Source organism: Rhinopithecus roxellana, chromosome 1 (assembly GCF_007565055.1).
Source record: "Rhinopithecus roxellana isolate Shanxi Qingling chromosome 1, ASM756505v1, whole genome shotgun sequence".
Taxonomy (NCBI): domain Eukaryota; kingdom Metazoa; phylum Chordata; class Mammalia; order Primates; family Cercopithecidae; genus Rhinopithecus; species Rhinopithecus roxellana.
The window spans coordinates 18,420,858-18,441,882 of NC_044549.1; the positions used below are offsets into that span (position 1 = coordinate 18,420,858).

Below are 21,025 nucleotides of genomic sequence, written 5' to 3' on the forward strand. Positions count from 1 at the left end.
AAGTAGTTGGATAATAGGACAGTGAATATATATTTGATGAAATATTTTAAAGGCATATTTACTAAATATTTTTGAGACATCTTATTGGAAGACCCGAAACTTTGAATTCCGTGGTTTCCAAGGACTCTGACAAGAGTCCTTCTTTCCATAATGTAGAGATTGAGAACTTCTCAATGCCATAAATACTGTTGTCCTTATTTTCATCTATTACAGATTAAAAGGCAGAAACATTTTGTAGCTAATCTGTTATAATTCAAAGCCTATCAAAATTAAAATTAGCTTAATCCTGAAAGATGTATATTGCACGATCAAACTGTCACTTTTTTCAAACACTATTTGGGAGGGTATTGAGGTCCCATATAAATTGTAAAAGACAAACAGGAACTAATCTTTTAGTAAAAATTATTTGTTTTCATATGGAAAACATCAATGCCGTCTGTCCTTTACGGAAAACACATGGGCAATATAGTTGGTTGTTCATTGTGCCCTTCTCTATCCTATAGGAAGAATGTGATATTTTAATTGTGCTTGGTGCTTTATTTCTGGAGAGACATACATATATGTGTGTGTATATATGTATATGTATGTATACTACATGTATATATACTATACATATATATACATATATACATACATATACACATATACATACATATATGTGTCTATGTGTGTATATGCATCTCTCTAGGTTGTCTGTAATTCGATATATTGGAATTTAAAGATGCATTATTATTTGGATTTGATGCCAAATTAGATTGTGAATAATGGAATGAGATTGCTCTCCATTTTTTGCTGTTCTAGCATAGCCAAAAATATAAAGATATAGATGTACATATAAATATGTATTCGATTAAACATTTTAAATATTTAAATGGCCACATCAAATTTTAAATGGTAGACAATGTCAACAATTGCTGTGCACTCCAAATGTTAGAAAATCTTTGTAGCACAAATCCTAAAGTGTATGAAAACTGAAGAGCATATTTATATAAAATACCTAGATAACATGTCTAGGTTGAGATATTTAATCCCTGATAGAGCTATATTTGACTAAAATATGACAGCTAAAAATTGTTTCCCTCCCTATAAGTATGAATATGATTTTTAAAGCATCTTTGTAACTTGTCAAGAAGCTATTTGTTATTAATTAAGGATTTAACTCTGTACCCATCTGCTCTTACAAAAGGGGAAAAAGATTTATCTATGAGAATAAGGAAGTATAGCACTGTTTTATGTTTTTTCTCTTTAGTATTCTATCACCATTTAAAGCTTCAATATATGCCTTCCACTCAGGTTCCTGACACAGCCTACGTTCTCTTTTCTGCTTGTAATCACAATATGGTAGAGTGATAAACAACGTAAAAAGGTGTTAATAATTGAACTGCAATCCTACCTATTATCTACTTTACTATAGCAGTGAAGTAGTGCAGACTTCTTTGAAGGTGGTACTATTTTTATCTTTAAAAAGATCTACTATAATATTATAACTTTCCATGTAAATTTTCATGTGCTGGCATGCTTACAAGTTAATAGTGTTATAGAATGCTCAGCTCTCAATATGAGGGGTTGTTTGTGGTGAATTGCATAACATATGTCATCTATTTGCTGAAAGAATATGGTGTTTAGCAAACTACCTGCTGAGCAACATAATAAGATTTTTGTACAAGGTACAAACTACTAATTATTGTATTTTATTTTTCTATGATTTCCTAAGAGGGATTATCAGGGTCTTACAGATGGAGTAAGCCTGTTTATTAAAATATCTATTGGCAAATAAAAGTTACAGTTTTGGTGGTTGAATTTGTGACTTTTTTGTATTGTTTTATGTATGAAGATTTAATGTATTTATTTTTTGGTCTAATAAATCTAGATGCTCTTTAGATAATGTAGTAATTCTGGATGCGAAATCATAGTTGTAAATTTTTGAAATAATGTCTTTAGGTTTAGACATAAATTCACAGAAATCACTATAAAAAAACTAGTACATGTTTTTGTAGCAATTTTATATTGGAAAATATTTTGTGAGATTCAAGCAAATTAAGTGTTCATTGCAGAGGCAGTACTGCATAGAAATTGCAAATGAAAAAAGGGTATACATAATATCAACTGTTGAAACACAGCTTTAAACCAAAGTTTACACCAAAAACTTGCAGTAAGTTATAAATCAGGGATTATCTATATTCTTTTAAAAGTTGCTGGTGAGAAAATAACGCTAAAATTATCCTGAATTAATCAGAACAGTGCTGTGTTCATTGTATCTGACTCTTTTATTTTTTATAATTTTCTTACTACAGTTCTAAGTCAGTTTGAAATTAAAACTGGTGAGAAGGTACCTAAAATTATCTTCTGTTATAGTTATCTTAAGTGGCTTTAAGGAAATCACGTAGCATTTTTAAAGCTTGTTATTGTCATAATAAAATGAAAAGAGTCAAACTAACTTCTTAAATCAAGCAGAACAATTGTATCTGGGCCTCTGAATGTACTCTTGAGAGGAGTTTCAGTTGACAAAGCACCAAAACAGCAGATTCAACCATATGAAATATTTATATGTATTTATTTTTAATAGAGATGGGGTCTCCAACCTCTGGCCTCCAGGGATCCTCCTGCCTTAGCCTCCCAAAGTGGTGGGATTACAGTGTGAACCACTGTGCCCAGCCTTTATGCTTTTTGTTTCGTTTTGTTTTTGAGTGCAGGGTGTTACCCTGTTGCCCAGGCTAGAGTGCAATGGCACAATCTCAGCTCACCACAACCTCTGCCTCCCAGGTTCAAGTGATTCTCCTGCCTCAGCCTCTGGAGTAGCTGGGATTACAGACACGTGCCACCACGCCAGGCTAATTTTTATATATTTAGTAGAGATGGGGTTTCACTATGTTGGCCAGGCTGGTCTTGAACTCCTGACCTCGTGATCCACCTGCCTCAGCCTCCCAAAGTGCTGGGATTACAGGCGTGAGACACCGGGCCTGGCTGCCTTTATGTTTTTTTAAGGTTAATATTTTCAAGGCTGACATTTTTTCTAGATTATTTAACTGTTTTATTTCATAACATTTATCTCTAATAATAAGCCATCTATCAACTATACTTATCTAAGATAACTATTTGACTAGCTACATTCTTGTAAAAGAATTATCTGTCTGCCTTGGTTTCCTGAAAAGCTGGATGCTCAATGTGTCCATTATATTTCCAGTTTTCACCTAATGTTTCATACTAAGCCAAAAGAGATGAACTCAACCTAGAGGCAGAAAATATCAACTCCAGGCAGGAAAATTTGAGTCTGTCCACGAAAGTTTTCTGAAATATAATATTTCTACCTATCGCTAAGAAAAAAAAAAATGTTATATTGTTTGCAAGCACATTAGCTTCCATCTCTTAAAAGTGAGTCACAACACCCAGGCACACAGAAAAGTGTTCAACACCTCCCTGTCAATGCATTCAGGATCAGAAGTTCAGAAGTTAAAGAACCACTACAGTTAGTGTTTGGGTCAATTTTGTTTACACAATAAAAATCTCAAGACAAAAGAAGACAGGACATTATTTATTGAACAATAAATATGTGCCAAACATTTGTATATCTGTTATCTCTTTACTACTCAGATTTACCTGATAAGATAAATACTATATTTTTGAAGGTGAGGATAGAAGCACGGAGAAGGGTAAATTGGGTTAAGACCATACAGAAAGAATGTATTTCCATATTCCATTTTTACAAGGACATTTGTATGTTGATATGCATCCATAGGGTCTTTGTTTTGGTTTTGTCTTTCAACAAGAATCACTAATCCAGAGCCGCTTTTGTTTTTTCGCTGTAAAAAATGACAATTACATTTGGAAATTTGGAGAAGTGACAAAAGATAAATCACCCCATAATCACACGCTTACAACCGTCCCCCCTACCATATTACTTTGAAATAATTCCTTCTAGTCTCTTTTTGCACCCTCGTAGTCCATTTAATAGGCCAAATGAATTGACAGGAAGAACAGGTAGTGCAATAAACATAATACTAACTAGTTGAAAAGGGTCGCGGGCGGTGTGGGTGGGGGTGGAGGCAGGGGTGGGGGGTCAGAAATCCTACACCCATGGCAAACAAACAAACAAACAAATGAAGACATAGAAACCCCTGTTTGAAGAATGAGGCCATTCACTGAGGGTGAGGTTAGTAGGGTTGGGCAGATTGAAAGGCTAGATCTTTAAAATGATTGCACCTGTAATGTGTCCGTTGGAAAACGCAGTAATAAAAGATGTGGGGAAGGGTATGCCTAAATATTTTCTATTTGAAGACCATTTGTGACTATGACTATAAAATTCAAGTGCAATTTAAGAAGGTGGCCAACTTTAAGTATTGACTATTAATACCTTTCCTAAGCACCTGCCGATTTGATTCTGGAGACCGTAATCTACTCACAGGAGATTATGCCTGGTGGAAATCTCTTCGGGAGACCAGACAACTAAGAAGCAGGGGTACAGGCATACTTTCTTGGCCGAATAACGCCCTTTGACTTTTTACATCAATTCTCCCCTCTACCTTCCTGTATTAACAGTTTTACCTCTACAGGGACTCAGGGTGGGAGGCCTATCAGAGCCCAGAGGAGAGTCAGTGCGATGGGCAGAGGCGGAACTCCGGCGCACATCTTGCCCCAGGGGAGACAGTAGCATCTCGCAGTCGTTGCCACCACGCTACGCTGGTGCCTGGTAACGACGCTCTCCGCGCCACACCGAGCGCCAGTCCCTTGGATGCCCAGGAAGACCAGGGTCGAGGGACGCACACGCAGCACACGCCAAAGGCTTCCCAGAAAGCTGTGCGCGCGCCTACAACTCCCATCATGCTACGCCGGGAACTGCACGGCTCCTCGCAGGAAATAGGCAGCTCACCCTGCCACCTGTGCACACATTTTTCTTCAATGTATAGTTCCTCGGCGCGCCTCTGGCCGTTTCCCGGAGCTCTTCAATCCCAGAAGCTACAGCACAACGGCTGAATAGCCAAGACCCCCGGGGAGGCGTGGCTTCAGCCGGAAGAAGCTCCTGTTGCCAAGGGAACGGTGCCTGCCAAGGCGCCTGCTCAGCGACTGATGCACAGGCTGCTGCAGAGGCTACCGGTTTTCCCAACTTGTAGAGGCAGGCGGCTTTGCTCATTACCAGGCATCCTTCCCATGTAGGCATAGAGAAGAAGGCTGAGGGACCCTCGCACCAGATTTCCATCCCAGAGACCGATACGAGTGGGTCCATTCCTGTTACCAGCTCCTGCGCCTTCCGGACTAACCTCAAAAACCAGGTAATCTCCTCAACCCTGGTTTAGAGCCAGCGCCACCCTCTGCCTCCGTCAGTTTTAGAATTCCTCTTTGGTCTTTCCCATGTTTTTCACACCACGCGCGTAGTTGTTGCTAATGTATGAGAAGTAGAAAAGAAGGTGAGTAAGGGAGGCCATAGAAAACTTACTAAACTGGTTCGGACGAATGTTTGTTTGGTTAATGGGTTTGAACAATGCCCAACTTAGACCCCTGTATTTGGGGTGTATGTGTGTGTGTGTGTGTGTGTGTGTGTAAGTGTAATTTAAATTCCATCATCAAAAACTGAAAGCCGAATAAGAATGTTTATTTTGGGTCATAAAAATAGGCAACATTTCAATCAACACTTTACAGAGTTTACTAAGTATCATTCATGGTGTTTTCTCTGGGCTACCACTGTGTTTCTGCAGCTTACCCTCTAAGCTGTTAACTGTGGATAACATCCTAATTCCTCTGGACTTCTCTGGCAATGTGTAATCCTTTAGGAAACAGTCTGTCAGACAATAACCAAGAGAATTTGGCTGGTATGCAAAGAGGGGTTTACAGTAAGATAAGAAACAAGAAGGGAAGATTGGAGCCAGATTGTGAACAACCTTAAAAGCCATGCTTGGAAGTTTGAGCTTTATTCTGAAAGCCAGTAGTTCTCGATAGTAACTTCACACCAGAAACACTGGGTAGCTTTTAAAAGTTACAGATGCCCTGATCTCATTTCAAAAATTTGGATTCAGCAATTGATTTCAGAGTGCAGCCAGGGTTGAGAATCATGGCTATCAGAGTAGGAAGCTGCAGAAAACAACTTTATCTCTCACTGCACACTTAAGACACAATAAATAAACGTTGAGTAGCTTGAATTATCTTTTATTAATTTATGCATGCAGAAAGTCAACTTATGGAAGGAAAATTATAACTACTTGAAACATAGAAGTTTAAAGGCTCTATGATAGTTGTTTATAAAGCAATTTCAATAAATGTGATTACCTCTTTTAGAAAAACTGCCTCCTCTTCTAATTTGTGTGCCCCAAAATATTTCAGTAACAAGTATCAAGTGATAATCCATGGAAAAGTGATGGAAAGTCACAATACAAGGTACTGAGAAAAATGAATATTCAAGCATCAGGCTTTAAACAGTGCTTTATAGTAGATGCTTAGAGGGGGGAAAATGTGAGAAGTGGTCGTATTTAAAAAAATAAGTTCTAAATTATATGAAATGGAGAACAGGATATAAGTATTTATACCAATATGTTTACGCAGTAAATGAAGTGAGTAATAGCAAATTTTGAAATTAAGTGGTATGTGTTAATTGCTTCATGACATCAGAAGGTTAATTTAAAATAGAGTCTGCAAATGCTGGTCCTTAAGCTGTAATTTAAAGAAATGGGCTGAATAAGATTTGAATCTGTAATACAAGGAGAAAAGTAGATTGAAGTGGCACAAATGGAAGTACCTAAGGTCAAACTTATCCTTGGGGAAAGACAAACGTGGTTCTGTTACAGGCCTCACCTTTTGGCATGGCATTGTACCATCTCTTCTCTGGACATCACTGAAACTCAGTTTTGAAATTTCTACCCATAATCATGTCCCAAAAGGCGTAAGCGAAATGTTGACTATGCAGCCTCCTTTTAGATACAGTTGTCTTGGAAGCCTCTTATTGATAAAGTTACTGCAGCCTCACATCCTTCAAGGTATGGCCTTGCCTGAAATTGTATGGAATAAAAAGTATTGAAGAAACTGTAATATGATAGGTTGCTTATGCAACCTTAGATGGAGATGAGAATAAGTCAATTTAATGAGAATAAAAACATTAGAGAACTGTGAAAGTGACTGTTGTTGAGTAATGAAAAATATTTGGTGCAGAGATGTATTGTAGCAGTTCCTGCAACAGTGGGGGGCTGGAAAAAGGGATCTCCCTGTCCTCCTACTACAAAGTAGTGGTTTGGGGAGCAATGGACCCAAAGTGAGCTCCTTTGAAAAGTTTAGTTTGGAGACCTGAAGTGTAAATTTAACAGTACCTTAGATGAATATAAACAGCCATAAAGTTACCACATAGCAAGTTTTGTGTACATAGCAGTTTTATTTGACTTCCAAATACTTCTATTTTTGGATTGCTGATAGTTTTTTTTTTTTTTTTTTTCAGTTAGCATTGGAAAGATTTTTTTTTTTTGAAGAATCTATACAACTGAACAAGCAAAATGAAAACTTTAGGGACACCTTAACAAAGAAATTTTTAAGATTTTTAAAAAGCTAAATTAAAATCTACAATTAAATATATGATGAAATGAAAATTCTTATTCTATACTAATATGATAAAGTTATTTTAAAATAGCACTTAGTAGGATGTTTCTGATAAGTAACAGTTAAAAAAACAGATATTTAGTAAAGTTCAATAAATTGAATGTGTGTGTATTTATGCATAACCTTCACAAAGGGATTCGTGGTGACTTACAAAGATGTATGTATAGGATAAGGGGAAATAAAGATAAGTGTTTCAAGATTCTTTGCTTCTACTGACAGAAAACCCTACGCAAACTGGAAATAACCAAGCAAGCAAAAAAAACAAAAAAACAAAAAACAGTGAATTTATTATAACTTCATATTATTACAAAATATAACAATGGGGCTGGCTTCAGATAAAGATTTAACAGTGGCTTAAATGATATAACCAAAATCTCAAAAGCTCTCTGCTTTTCAGATCTGCCTTCTACTTTCTGAGTTTCAGCATCAGAATACATGAGCCCCATTGCCCATTCACTGTTTCAGATTTTCTGGAAAGGCTACAGCCTAATTCTTCCATATTTTCAAGTATCACAATTCGCAGACTCCAAATGATACTGAGGCTGACCATGTTTTATTCTTAAATATTATAAATTACAGAGAGAAATGTTATTTCCAAGGCATTGTTCTGTGTTGCCACCTGTTATAAGCTGCAAATCTGCATATCAGTTAAGGCTCCTTTCTGGTAATCAGCTTATACTCTGTTTACTAAGTGCAAAGCTACATTGACATAGTTTTCACACCATTATTATGTGTATTTAAATTATTACCTTTTTAAAATACATGTACCAATATTTTCCATAACTTTAGGTGCCTTTGGGTAATAATTTATTTTTTCTTAATTGCAGCTGGTTTGTAAATATTTGAGTCACATTATGGGATTGCTAGACAGACTTTCAGTCTTGCTTGGCCTGAAGAAGAAAGAGGTTCATGTTTTGTGCCTTGGGCTAGATAATAGTGGCAAAACGACTATCATTAACAAACTTAAACCTTCAAATGTAAGTATCTTTGTTAGATTCTTTATATATTTTCTGCCGCTAAAGAATATTAATGTGCAGAATTATGTTATATGACATTAACACCACATATAATCACGTTAAGATAATTCTGTTAACCTTTCAGTACCTTTAAGTGTCCTCAGCCATAACTTGCAGTGTATTTTATACAGTAAATCTTAATTACTAAACTGGAATATTATTTTCATATGTCTTTTCTTTCAAAAGATCTTCACAAATTTACTGAGTTTTCTTTTTGATGTCATTGCCTTCCTTTTAGTTTCTTCCTTACAGGAGGAGCAAAATGAAGAGAAAGGTGAAACATTTTTATAGGTTCTATGGACAGTTAGACAATTCTCAAAAGTATGGTATGCATATTAGTAACAGTAAGCAAGATGATTTTTTTTTTTTTTTTTTTTTTTTTTTTTTTTTTTGAGACGGAGTCTCGCTCTGTCGCCCAGGCTGGAGTGCAGTGGCGCGATCTCGGCTCACTGCAAGCTCCGTCTCCCGGGTTTACACCATTCTCCTGCCTCAGCCTCCCGAGTAGCTGGGACTACAGGCGCCCGCCATCTCGCCCGGCTAGTTTTTTGTATTTTTTAGTAGAGACGGGGTTTCACCGTGTAGACCAGGATGGTCTCGATCTCCTGACCTCGTGATCCACCCGTCTCGGCCTCCCAAAGTGCTGGGATTACAGGCTTGAGCCACCGCGCCCGGCCAGCAAGATGATTTTAACCTACAAGTGTATGGACATATTGTAATAACTGAAAAATATATAAAGCTAGTACATTTAACATGTGATGTATGAGTTAAAGTCTGGTGCATATAAAGAAAGCCTATCTAATAGTGCTTTCCTAATTTCTGGCACCAATTCTTAAGCCTTTATGTTTATGCAACTCTCCTGCCTTATCAGAAAAACTGACATCCAGGTCCAGAGAGAAGTGACTGGCTTTCCTTTTTTTTTTTTTTTAATGGTAATGGTAACAGCCAAGGAGCCACTTGAAATGGGACTTCTTGAAGGGTTTCAAACCTCTGTCACTCAGTTATAGATACAGATACAACACTTGCTCCCTTCCCACACCAAGCTCGAGAGGAGTCTCTTGTAAGCTTACATCCACTACTAGAACATTATTTTTAAGGAATTAAATAAAATAAGTATAGAAATATACAATGCTGTAATAGGAAATGCCTTACAAAAAATAGTGCCCATCTCGTTTTATAGTAAAATTGTCTCATTTTTGTGGATAAAATCAGTTTCTAGATAAGTAGTTCTTTCCTGGACACAAACTAGTTTTTCCTATTAAGCTATCTTTATGTTTGTTTATTGTTAATGTACTGAGGTTGCTGGCATTTCTAAACTGAATAGGGAGAGAGGGAGGACATTTTAACCTGATAGCTTTTTTCAAGAGTCTAGTCTTAGCTGTCATTTTCTTAGAGATAGAATCTGTATACCTTTTACAAAAATTTCAATCTTTATTCCATTCCCCAGTATGCATGCTCGCACTGGCACATCATCCAGTTTTTATATCATTTTTTATTGATACATAATAGTTGTACAAATTTAGGGGTTACATGTGATAGTTTGATACATGCATACAATGCATAATAATCAAATCAGAGTCATTGGGATATCCATCACCTCAAACATTTACCTTTTTTATATGTTCAGAACATTCTAATTCTTCTTTTCTGGTTATTTTGAAATATACAGTAAATTATTGTTAACTATAGTCACCCTACTGAATTATCAAACACTAAGTCTTATTCCTTTATCTAACTGTATTTTTATACCTGTTCATGAACCTCTCTCCACCCTTCTCTCCCCACTACCCTTCCCAGCCTCTGGTAACCACCTACTCTGTGTCTCTATGAGATCTACTTTTTTAGATCCCACAAACAAGTGAGAACATGTGATACTTGTCTTTCTGGACCTGGCTTATTTCACTTAACTTAATGACCTTCAGTTCTGTCCATATTGCTGCAAATGACAGGATTTCAGTCTTTTTGATGGCTGAATAATATTCCACTGTGTATATGTACCAAATTTTCATTATCCATACATCCATTGATGGACAAAAATTTATTCCATATCTTGGCTATTGTGAATAGTGGTGCTATAAACCTGGGAGTGCACGTATCTCTTTGATGCATTGATTTCCCTTTTTTTGGATATATTCTCAGCAGTGGGATTGCTGGATCATATAGGAGTTCTATTTTTAGTTTCATGAGGAAACGCCATACTGTTTTCCATAGTGACCGCACTAATTTGCATTCCCACCAGCAATCTATGAGAGTTCCCCCTTTTCCACATCTTCACCAGCATTGATTATTTGTTTGCCTTTTTTGGTAAAGGCCATTTTAACTGGGGTGAAATAATATCTCATTGTAGTTTGATATATGTTTTTCTGATGATTAATGATGATGAGCATTTTTTCATATGCCTATTGGCCGTTTGTCTGTGTTCTTTTGAGAAATGTCTATTCAGATCTTTTACCCTTTTTTTTAGTCAGATTTTTTTTTCTTGCTACTGAATTGAGTTTCTTCTATATATTCTGATTATTAATCCTTTGTTGAGTGGACATTATGTAAATATTTTCTGTAATTCTGTAGATTATCTCTTCACTTTGTTGATTATTTCCTTTGCTATGTAGAAGCTTTGTAGCTTGATATAGTCCCATTTGTCTATTTTTGCTTTTGTTACTTGTGCTTCTGAGGTCTTACTGCCCAGATCAGTGTCCTGAAACATTTTCCCTATGTTTTCTCCTAGTACTTTGATAGTTTTGGGTCTTAGATTTAAGTCTTTAATCCATTTTGATTTGACTTGTGTATATGGTGGGAAATAAGGGTCTAGTTTCAGCCTTCTACATGTGATTATCCAGTGTTCCAGCATGATAAGACTATCCTTTTCCCAAAGTATGTTCTTGTATGTCTTTTGGGAAAATGGGTTGGCTGTAAATACATTGATTTATTTCTGGCTTCTCTGTTCTGTTCTGTTGGTCTATGTGTGTGTGTTTATGCCAGAACGATTCTGTGTTGGTTATCATGGCTTTGTAGTATAGTTTGAAGTCAGATAGTGTGGTACCTCCAGCTTTGTAGTTTTTGCTCAGGATTTTTTGGCTATTTGGGGTCTTTTATAGTTTCATATACATTTTAGGATTCTTTTTATATTTCTGTGAATGTTACTGGTAAATTGATAGGGATTGCATTGGCTCTGCTAATCTCTTCGGGTAGTATAGATATTTTAACAGTGACAATTATTTCAATCCATGAGCATAGATAGAATAGCTTTTCATGTTTTTAAGTCTTCCTCAATGTCTTTTATCAGTATTTTATAGTTTTAATTGTAGAGATCTTTGGTTGGATTTATTCTTAAGTATTTTATATTTTTGTAGCTATTATATATGGGATTACTTTCTTGATTTCATTTTCAGATTGTTTGTTCTTGGTGTATATAAATGCTACTGATTTTTACATGTGGACTTTTATATGCTGAAACTTAACTGCATCTCTTTATCAGTTCTAACAGTATTTTTGGTAGAGTCTTAAGGTTTTTCTAAATATAAGAACATGTCTTCTGCAAACAAGGATAATTTGAGTTCTTTCTTTCCAATACTGATGACCTTCATTTTTCTTGCCTAATTGCTCTGGCTGGAACTTCTAGTATTGTTTTTGAGTAAAAGTGGTGAAAATGAACATCCTTGTCTTATTCCAGGTTTAGAGGAAAGGCTTTTAGTTTTTCTCCATTCAGTATATTAGCTCCACCAGTATAATATTAGCATATTAGCCATGGTTTTGTCATTTATTTGGCCTTTATTGTTTTGAGGTATGGTTCTTCTAATCCAATTTGTTGAGTTTTTGTCATAAAGAGATGTTGAATTTTATCAGAAGTTTTTTCAACATGTATTTAAATGATCATGTGGTTTTGTCCTTGATATTATTAATGTTATGGGCTCGTGTATTGATTTGTGTATGTTGAACCATCCTTGCATCCCTTGGATGAATCCTACTTGATCATGGTGAATGAACTTTTTAATAGGTTGTTAGATTCAGTTTGCTACCGTTTTGTTGAAGATTTTTGCTTCTGTGTTCATCAGGGATATTGGCCTGTAGTTTTCTTTATTATTGTGTTCCTGACTAGTTTAGGTGTCAGATTAATGCCAGCTTTGTAAAATGAGTTTGGAAGTGTTTCCTTCTCTTTACTTTTTGGGATTGTTTGAGTTGAATTAGTATTTGTTGTTTAAACGTTTGGTAGAATTCCATAGTGAAGCCATCAGGTCCTAATATTTTCTTTAATGGGAGACTTTGTATTATTGCTTTAATCTCCTTACTCATTATTGGCCTGTTCAGGTATTTTATTTTTCCATGTTGCAATCTCAGTAGGTTGAATGTGTCCAGGAATTTATCCACTTCTATGTTTTCCAATTTGTTGGCATATAGTTTTTCATAATAATCTCTGATAATCCCTTGTATTTCTGTGGTATCAGTTGTTATTTCTCGTTCTTAAGTTCTAATTTCATTTATTTGGATCTTCTTTCATTTTTTTCCTAGTTTAGCTAATGTCTTCTCAATTTTATATTTTCAAAAAGCCAACTTTTTGATTCTTTGATCTTTTGTATGTTTTTAGTCTCACTTTCATTTATTTTTGTTATGATCTTTATTTATTTCCTTCTACTAATTTAGGGTTAGATTTGTTCTTCCTTTTCTGGTTGCTCGAGGTGCATCACTGGGTTATTTGAAGTCTTGCTACTTTTTTTTTTTTTTTTTTTTTTTTGAGATGGAGTTTCGCTCTTGTCTCCCAGGCTGGAGTGCAATGGCGCAATCTCGGCTCACCACAACCTCTGTCTCCCAGGTTCAAGCAATTCTCTTGCCTCAGCCTCCCAAGCAGTGGGGCTTACAGGCATGCACCACCACTCCCTGCTAATTTTGTATTTTTACTTGAGAGGGGTTTCTCCATGTTGGTCAGGCTAGTCTCGAACTCCCGACCTCAGGTGATCTGCCCACCTTGGCCACCTAAAGTGCTGGGATTACAGGTGTGAGCCACCACGCTCGGCCATTACTTTTTTGATATATGTGTTTATTGCTATAAACTTGCTTAGTGCTGGTTTTGCAGTATCCATAGATTTTAGTATGCTGTATTTCCCTTTTCATTTAAGAATGTATTAGTCAGGGTTTTCTAGAGGGACAGAACTAATAGGATAGATATTTGTAAAGGGGAGTTTCTTAAGAAGTATTAGCTCACACAATCACAAGGCTCCACAATAGTCTGTCTGCAGGCTGAGGAACAGTGAAGCCAGTCTGAGTCCCAAAACTGAAGAACTTGGAGTCCGATGTTCAAGGACAGGAAGCATCCAGCATGGGAAAAAGATGTAGGCTGGGAGGCTAAGCCAGTTCAGTCTTTTCACATTTTTCTGCCTGCTTTATATATTCTGGCCACACTGGCAACTGATTAGATGGTACCCATCCAGATTAAGGGTGGGTCTGCCTTTCCCAGCCCTCTGACTCAAATGTTAATCTCCTTTGGCAGCACCCTCACAGACACACCCAGTATCAGTACTTTGCATCATTCAATCCAATCAAGTTGACACTCAGTATTAACCATCACAAGTCCACCCCTTGTCAATACACGTCTCCTGAGATCATACATAATGTTCAAATAAGGACAATAATAAGGTCATAATTACGCCTAACATAATACAGCTATCCTTCTTACAACCAGAAATATACCAGTCCCCAACCCAAATGCTATTACGTAAAGTCAACAGAATTTAAATGCTGAAATGAAGTTAATAAATCTTATGTCACATGATAAAGGAAAAAGAAAATAAAATGAATATATTTTCATAGTACAAGTTTATATGTACACAAACATGTTTTTAACAAAAGGAGGAAATGCTCACGGCAATTACAGTCTTTGTTTCTGTAACTGGTCACATGGTCATAGCTGGTATTGATGACTACCTTCTTCTACTACCTATTCTACATTCCCTTTGCCTTCAGCAAGCACCTCAGCAGGTCCTGTTTGTTGGTTGGTTGGTTGGTTTTTTTGTTTTGTTTTTTTCCTGGTAGAGTGACCCAAACCTTCATTCCTGAAGGGTCTGGTCTATATGTAGTCCTGCTGGATTGGGCTGTGGTAGTTTCCCATTGACCTTAATCACGAGGCATGGTAATAAAAAGAGATGCCCTAATGGATCTCCTGTATTCCATGCATACTCTTCCTTACCTCCGTTGTGCAGTGATAGTCCGATTTCATCTTGATAGTCCCAGACAATCACCCCAGCCAACACTGTAACTCCCTTCTTAGCTTGTTGACTTAAAGGTAGGAGGAGCCCAAAGTGTCCAGGTCGCAATCTTAACTTCCAATTGAATGGAATCATTGTTGTATCCCCTTGTGGTAGCATTCCCCCTCTGGAACTAAGACCTCTAGGCCAGCTGTACATAATGTCATGGAAACAGAAAGCAAAAATTTTGCTAGTGGATCACTAGGGGTAATGGTAAGTGGTGCCACTTCCACTGTTAGATCTGACTTACAGAGAAGAGCCGTTAACAGGGCTCTTCAAAGATGCAGGTGCTGCCCTCACAAATCTATTTCGCAAAGCACTGGTCAAGGGTATATCTTCTAGACCCACCCCACCCCCGGCCCCAAGCTGGGATAAGTAGGTCTAAAGTGACTAATCCATTCCACCATCCCAGTCTTCCTAAGCCTTTGGGTCCCGTCCTCTAAATTAAACCAAGGGAGATCAGGCATTTCCAGCTTGCTCACAGTGGGCCATCTTTTAATCCACATTTCAGCTGACCAAGCAAATACTATTAGAACCTTTAACTCCCAGAGCTGCAACATTAAATGCAGAATCCCTACTTAGTAGGCCCAAATCAATAAATTCAGCCTGATCCAACCCTATTTCTTCCACCATTATCGCATACCCTTAATACCCATCCATGCCTGTTCTCCAGATTACTGTTTATATAAATTAGAAAACTCAAGCAGTTCCTTTTGAATGTAGTACACCACCTCATGGATCACACTCTCAACCTCACCTCTAGGGGCCCCCCAAGACTTTAGTTATAGATCTAGAAGCAGGTGGGGGTATTGAGGGTGGCTCTTGAGGAGAATCAACATTATCTTGCCTGGCAGCTGCCTCAGGGGACGTCATCACTGTTGCCCCAGGCAGTGCAGGATTTATCTCCTCAGACAAATGTGGAAAGTCTGATGGCAGCAGGGGTGAGGGAGGGGATGTTGCCACTACTGGGAATGGGGAAGCTGTTTGTTCTGGCAAAAAAAGGTTCATCAGAGTTTACAAGCTCAGTGTCCCCAGCTTCATCAGGGTCCTCCCACACGTCCCCATTCCAAGTTGCAAGGTCCCATTCTTTTCCAATCAATGCCCTCACTTTAACAGTAGGCTCCTGGCGAGGCTGTGCATGCACCTTTCATTGCAGGTCAGCAACTGATATGAGAGCTTGTGCCTGTTTGTCCACAATTTCAGCTCTTTCTCTACAGGAGATAAGACTCTCACTCAGGGCAATCGTAACAGATTTGAGGCTCAGTATCTGCTTCTGAAGCCGGGAGTTACAATCCCTGGGTTCATAATTTTCTTTCATTACTTTGTGCAGTGAACTTAAGAGTAACCAACCAACTTCATTGTGTTCCTTGGTTCTCCACATATGGTCAAAAGTATTATGTATAGAGTCACTAAACTCCATGCTGCTCACGAGCAGTGAATCAGGAGTGTCAAATGCATTTATTTTGCATAACTCTCTAAACAGTTCACGCCAAGGACTAACAGTGTTCTCCATACTATTAAAAGTAGAATCCTTAGCATTTTGAGGTCTAATCATATTAAGCAGCCAACTCCAGAAACCCCCAAACCACTGAAAGAACTCCATCCTTAATCTGTTCCTCTAGAACCACTCCTGGTACCAAAATCTGTATTAGTCAGGATTCTCTAGAGGGACAGAACTAATAGGATAGATAGATATACATATAAAGGAGAGTTCATTAAGTAGTATTAACTCACATGATCACAAAGTCCCACAATATACCATCTGCAAGCTAAGGAGCCAGGAAACCAGTCCGAGTCCCAAAACTGAAGAACCTGGAGTCTGACGTTTAAGGGCAAGAAGCGTCCACATGGTAGAAAGATACAGGCTGGGAGGCTAAGCCAGCCTAGCCTTTTCAGGTTATTTTGCCTGCTTTGTACATTCTGGCCACACTGGCAGCTGATTAGATTGTTGCCACCCAGATTAAAGGTGGGTCTGCCTTTCCCAGCACACTGACTCAAATGTTAATCTCCTTTAGCAGCACCTTCACAGACATACCCAGGATCAATACTTTGCCTCCTTCAATCCAATCAAATTGACACTTAGTATTAACCACCACAAAGAACTTTTGAATTTCCTTCTTCATTTCTTCATTCACCCATTGAATATTAGGAAGCATGTTAATTTCCGTGTGTTTTTGTAGTTTCCAAAGTTCCTCTCATTATTGATTTCTAGTTTTATTCCATTGTGGTTAGAAAAGATACTTGATATGATCGCTACCTTTTAAAATTTGTTCAGATTTGTTTTGTTGCCTAAAATATGATCTGTTTTGGAGAATGTTCCATTTGATGATGAGGATAATGTATATTCTGCAGCTGTTGGATGGAATGTTGTATAAACGTTTATTAGGTCCATTTGGTCTCGAGTTCAGTTTAACTTGGATTTCTTTTATTGTTGATTTTTCTGTCTGAATGATCTGTCTGTTACTGAGAATGGGGTGTTGAAGTCCTCCCCTGTTATTGTATTGCAATCTTTCTCACCCTTTAGCTCTATTAATGTTTGCTTAATATATTACGGTGTTCCCATGTTGGAGGCACGTATATTTACAATTGTTATATTCTCATTCCGAATTTACTCCTTTATCCTCATATGGTAGTTTACTTTGTCTCTTTTTATAGTTTTGACTTGTAACCTGTTTTATCTGATATGAATATAGCTACTCCTGCTCTTTGTTGGTTTTTATTTACATAGAATGTCTTTATTCATTTCATTTTCAGCCTGTGTGTATCTTTATAGATGAAATGAGCTTTTTGTGGAAAGCACATAGTTGGGACTAATTTTTTAAATCCATTCAGCCACTCTGTGTCTTCTAATTAAAGAATGTAGTTCATTTACATTTAATACTATTACTGATAGGTAAGGACTTAATAATTGCCATTTAATTAATTTTTCTCTGGTTGTTTTGTAGCTCCTATTTTCCTTTCTTCCTTTCTTAAGGGATATTACTTGTGCTAATCTTAGTACTGGATATTTGTGTTTGGTTTTCTGTGGGAGATAGTGAAGACTAATTGCTTCTTGCTTCTACTTAATTTTGGTGATGTTACCCTTATTCCTATTTTTTTTTTTTTTTTTTTTTTAGACAGGGTCTCGCACTGTCACCCAGATCGGAGTGTAGTGGCACAATCTTGGCTCATTGCAACCTCCATTTCCTGGGCTCAAGTGATTCTCCTGCCTCAATCTCCCAAGTAGCTGGGATTACAGGCGTGTGCCACTACACCCCACTACTTTTTTTGCATTTTTAGTAGGGATAAGGTTTCGCCATGTTGGCCAGGCTGGTCTTGAACTCCTAACCTGAGGTAATCCACCCGCCTTGCCCTCCCAAAGTGCTGGGATTACAGGTGTGAGCCTCCATGCCTCGCCACCCTATTCTTAATATTTAAAACAATCTAAAATTGCTCAATTGATAACTTGCATATTCATTTGATAACTTGCTTATTAAATTTCTCTCATTATAGAAGAGCATAGGTTTTTCTCTTGTTCAGCCGTGAATCCCAGATACCTAGAATAATGCTTGGCACTTTGGATGAGTGGATTGTTGAATGATTTTTTAATATTTATTTTTGGCCACGGGATTATGATTGATACCACCAAGAATATAATTTTTATCAGACTTAAACTAAGCAAATAGGATCTCTCTCAGAAATCTTATTCTGTTCCTGGTTATGTTGGTGTATCCTTGACCTGTCTAGAATGTTTTGTTCCACTCAGGCAATACAATAACCACAGGAGATTTGTTCCAGGACACATATTCCCACCCACCCCCTTCCACCCTCCTACCTATATTAAATGGTATAGTATTTGCATGTAACTTATGCACATCCTCCCATATACCTTAAATCATTTCTAGTTTACTAATAATACTTCAATACAATGTAAATACTATGCAAATAGTGTTTATTGTATTTATACATTTGTAATGTTTTTATTGTTAAATAGTATTGTTATCTTTTTTAAATTATTATTTTCAGTTCATGTTGGCTAAATCTGTGAATTTAGAAGCTACAGATACAGAGGGCTGACTGTAATTCCTACACTCTTCGTTTACTTTGTGCTATTCCCTGTCTAATTTTCAGAATGACCAAATGTATTTGTTCTTGGATAGAGCAGAGGGAGACTGATATTGTAAACTATCTTTTAGAATACATTGGAGGAAAATGAGTTCCACTTCAGTCTGGAAGCAATTGCTCACATATCTTGTTCTATCCTGATTAACTTGTGAAGTTTCTTTTTTTTTCCTGATTGCTTTCTACTAGAACTTTTGAAATGATGGAAAGAAAAGAAAATTTATTAATTTTATTCCTACAAGTAAAATAGCAAGTTTCTCTGGAAATAAAAAGAGTTTGTGAAGAAATTAGGTGATCATGGGGAGGCTAGGGAAATGTTCTAATTACAGTTCATTGAAGACAGGGTTACTATTTTAATAACATTTTACATTTTAATAACCCTGTTAAGACTTCTTTAAACTTTAGCTTCCTATTTTGTTATTGTTATCTTTTTCCTCATAGTAGTAGCTGATGATTTTGTCACATGATTGGTACATTTAAAGTCCTTAAAATCAAAATAATGAAGTTGGGAGAACATTAAAACTTAGGAAACTTCTTATTGCAAAAGGTTGTTCTGAAATGAAGGAACCCCAGGGTATGAGGCAGGAATCTTAGTAGCAGGAAATGAATTTTGTCTTACATAAACAAAAATATATTTTTGGAAAAATACTAGATCAGGTGTTGGAATGGATAGAAGCAAAAGGAAAAAGCTAAGTAAACAAACTTCAGAAAGGCAAAACAAGGGCAGCTCTGGAGGGCCTTTCTTCTAGCGCATTACCATGCTATAAGGTGACTAAGCTCCAGTGAATTTTGAGCTTCTGTCTTTCCTTGAATTTAAATTTCCCAGAAGTAGACTACCAGAGTGAATGTCATAGTGTGAGGCAAAATTTTTCCCTGTATTTTTTTTTTTAATAAAAGCAACAAGATGAACTGAAGGGAAATTTTTTTTAAGTTATAATGACAATATGGGAAGAACTGGGGATGAGACTGAAATCAGTGAGCATATAATTATAATAATAGCAGACATTTGTTGAGCATTTACTGTGTTGAGTATTTTACATCCATTAACCTATGTAGTTATCATGATAAGTTTATGAGTTAAGGATAGTAATAACATATTTCACATTTGAGAAAACCAGGCTTAGAAAAAAATAAGTAACTTGTTCCAGGTAGCAGAGCCAAGTAGGAGCAATTAGGAGGCTGGTACAGTAATTCAAAGCAAGAAATGATAAGGGTCTGAACTAAGTTAGTGATATAGAACCAAAAAGCTTAGAGCGTGATTACATAGAGAATGTAAAAAAAGGGAGGAGTCAATAATAACTTCTAGGCATCTGGATCAGAAAGTGGATATATTTTTATTCAAACAGAGGAATAGTTTTTCTGGTGAAAGTGCTAGGAGACATTTAACAAGTTAGACTGTTAGTATAATACATTTTAATTGTCAGTGGGACTTGTCAACATGTCTCCTACTCTACTCTGACCCCCTTTCACTCTCTTCTCCACACAGAATTCCTTACCATTGCCTTCAAGCCCTTATGTCTCTTACCTCAACACATCACTCTTTATCTTACCCAATACACTTTAGACATTTAGGCTTTCTGCATTTCCTCAGTGGCAAGTTCCTTCCTTCCTCAGGATCGTTGCACTGACAGATTTCTCTAACTGGAATGTTCTTTGTCAATAACTTGTCATGGTTCTTCCCCTCCTGTCATTCACTCCTGGGTCAGATGTCACCTCCTCAAAGAGACCATTCCTGAGCACTTTTCTTCCATGCCACCTTCCAGCCCCTTTCTGCTGCCTCCCACCCCCAAAACATTTATTTTTTGCACTTATCTCTGCTCAAAATTGTGTTCATTTGTTGCTTAGCTTTTCAATTGCTATTTACCTCTTCTAGCTTGTAAACTCCATGAAGGCAGGAACCATCTACACATGAGGGCAGTCTGGAATGTAGACAAACTCAATAAGTATGTGTTGAAAGATTAGAAAGTATGCCGGGCGCGGTGGCTCACGCCTATAATCCCAGTGCTTTGGGAGGCTGAGACAGGCAGATCACAAGGTCAGAAGATTGAGACCATCTTGGCTAACACAGTGAAACCCTGTCTCCACTAAAAATACAAAAAATTA

General features: G+C 37.1%; 1 protein-coding gene across 3 annotated transcripts in view; it reads left to right on the forward strand.

Moving 5' to 3' along the window:
• The first annotated feature begins 4,815 nt into the window (after positions 1-4,815).
• Positions 4,816-21,025, forward strand: part of ARL6 (ADP ribosylation factor like GTPase 6) — a 35,607-nt gene continuing 19,397 nt past the window's right edge. For 2 of the 3 annotated variants that reach the window (XM_010358775.2, XM_030939909.1), the window contains exons 1-2: positions 4,816-5,267; positions 8,400-8,549. In XM_010358775.2, coding sequence (XP_010357077.1) covers positions 8,427-8,549 — 123 coding nt within the window. In that variant the 5' untranslated portion in view covers positions 4,816-5,267; positions 8,400-8,426. Of the gene's footprint in view, positions 5,268-6,808; positions 6,963-8,399; positions 8,550-21,025 lie in introns of those variants that run through there. The other variant, XM_030939902.1, reaches the window with a different exon arrangement.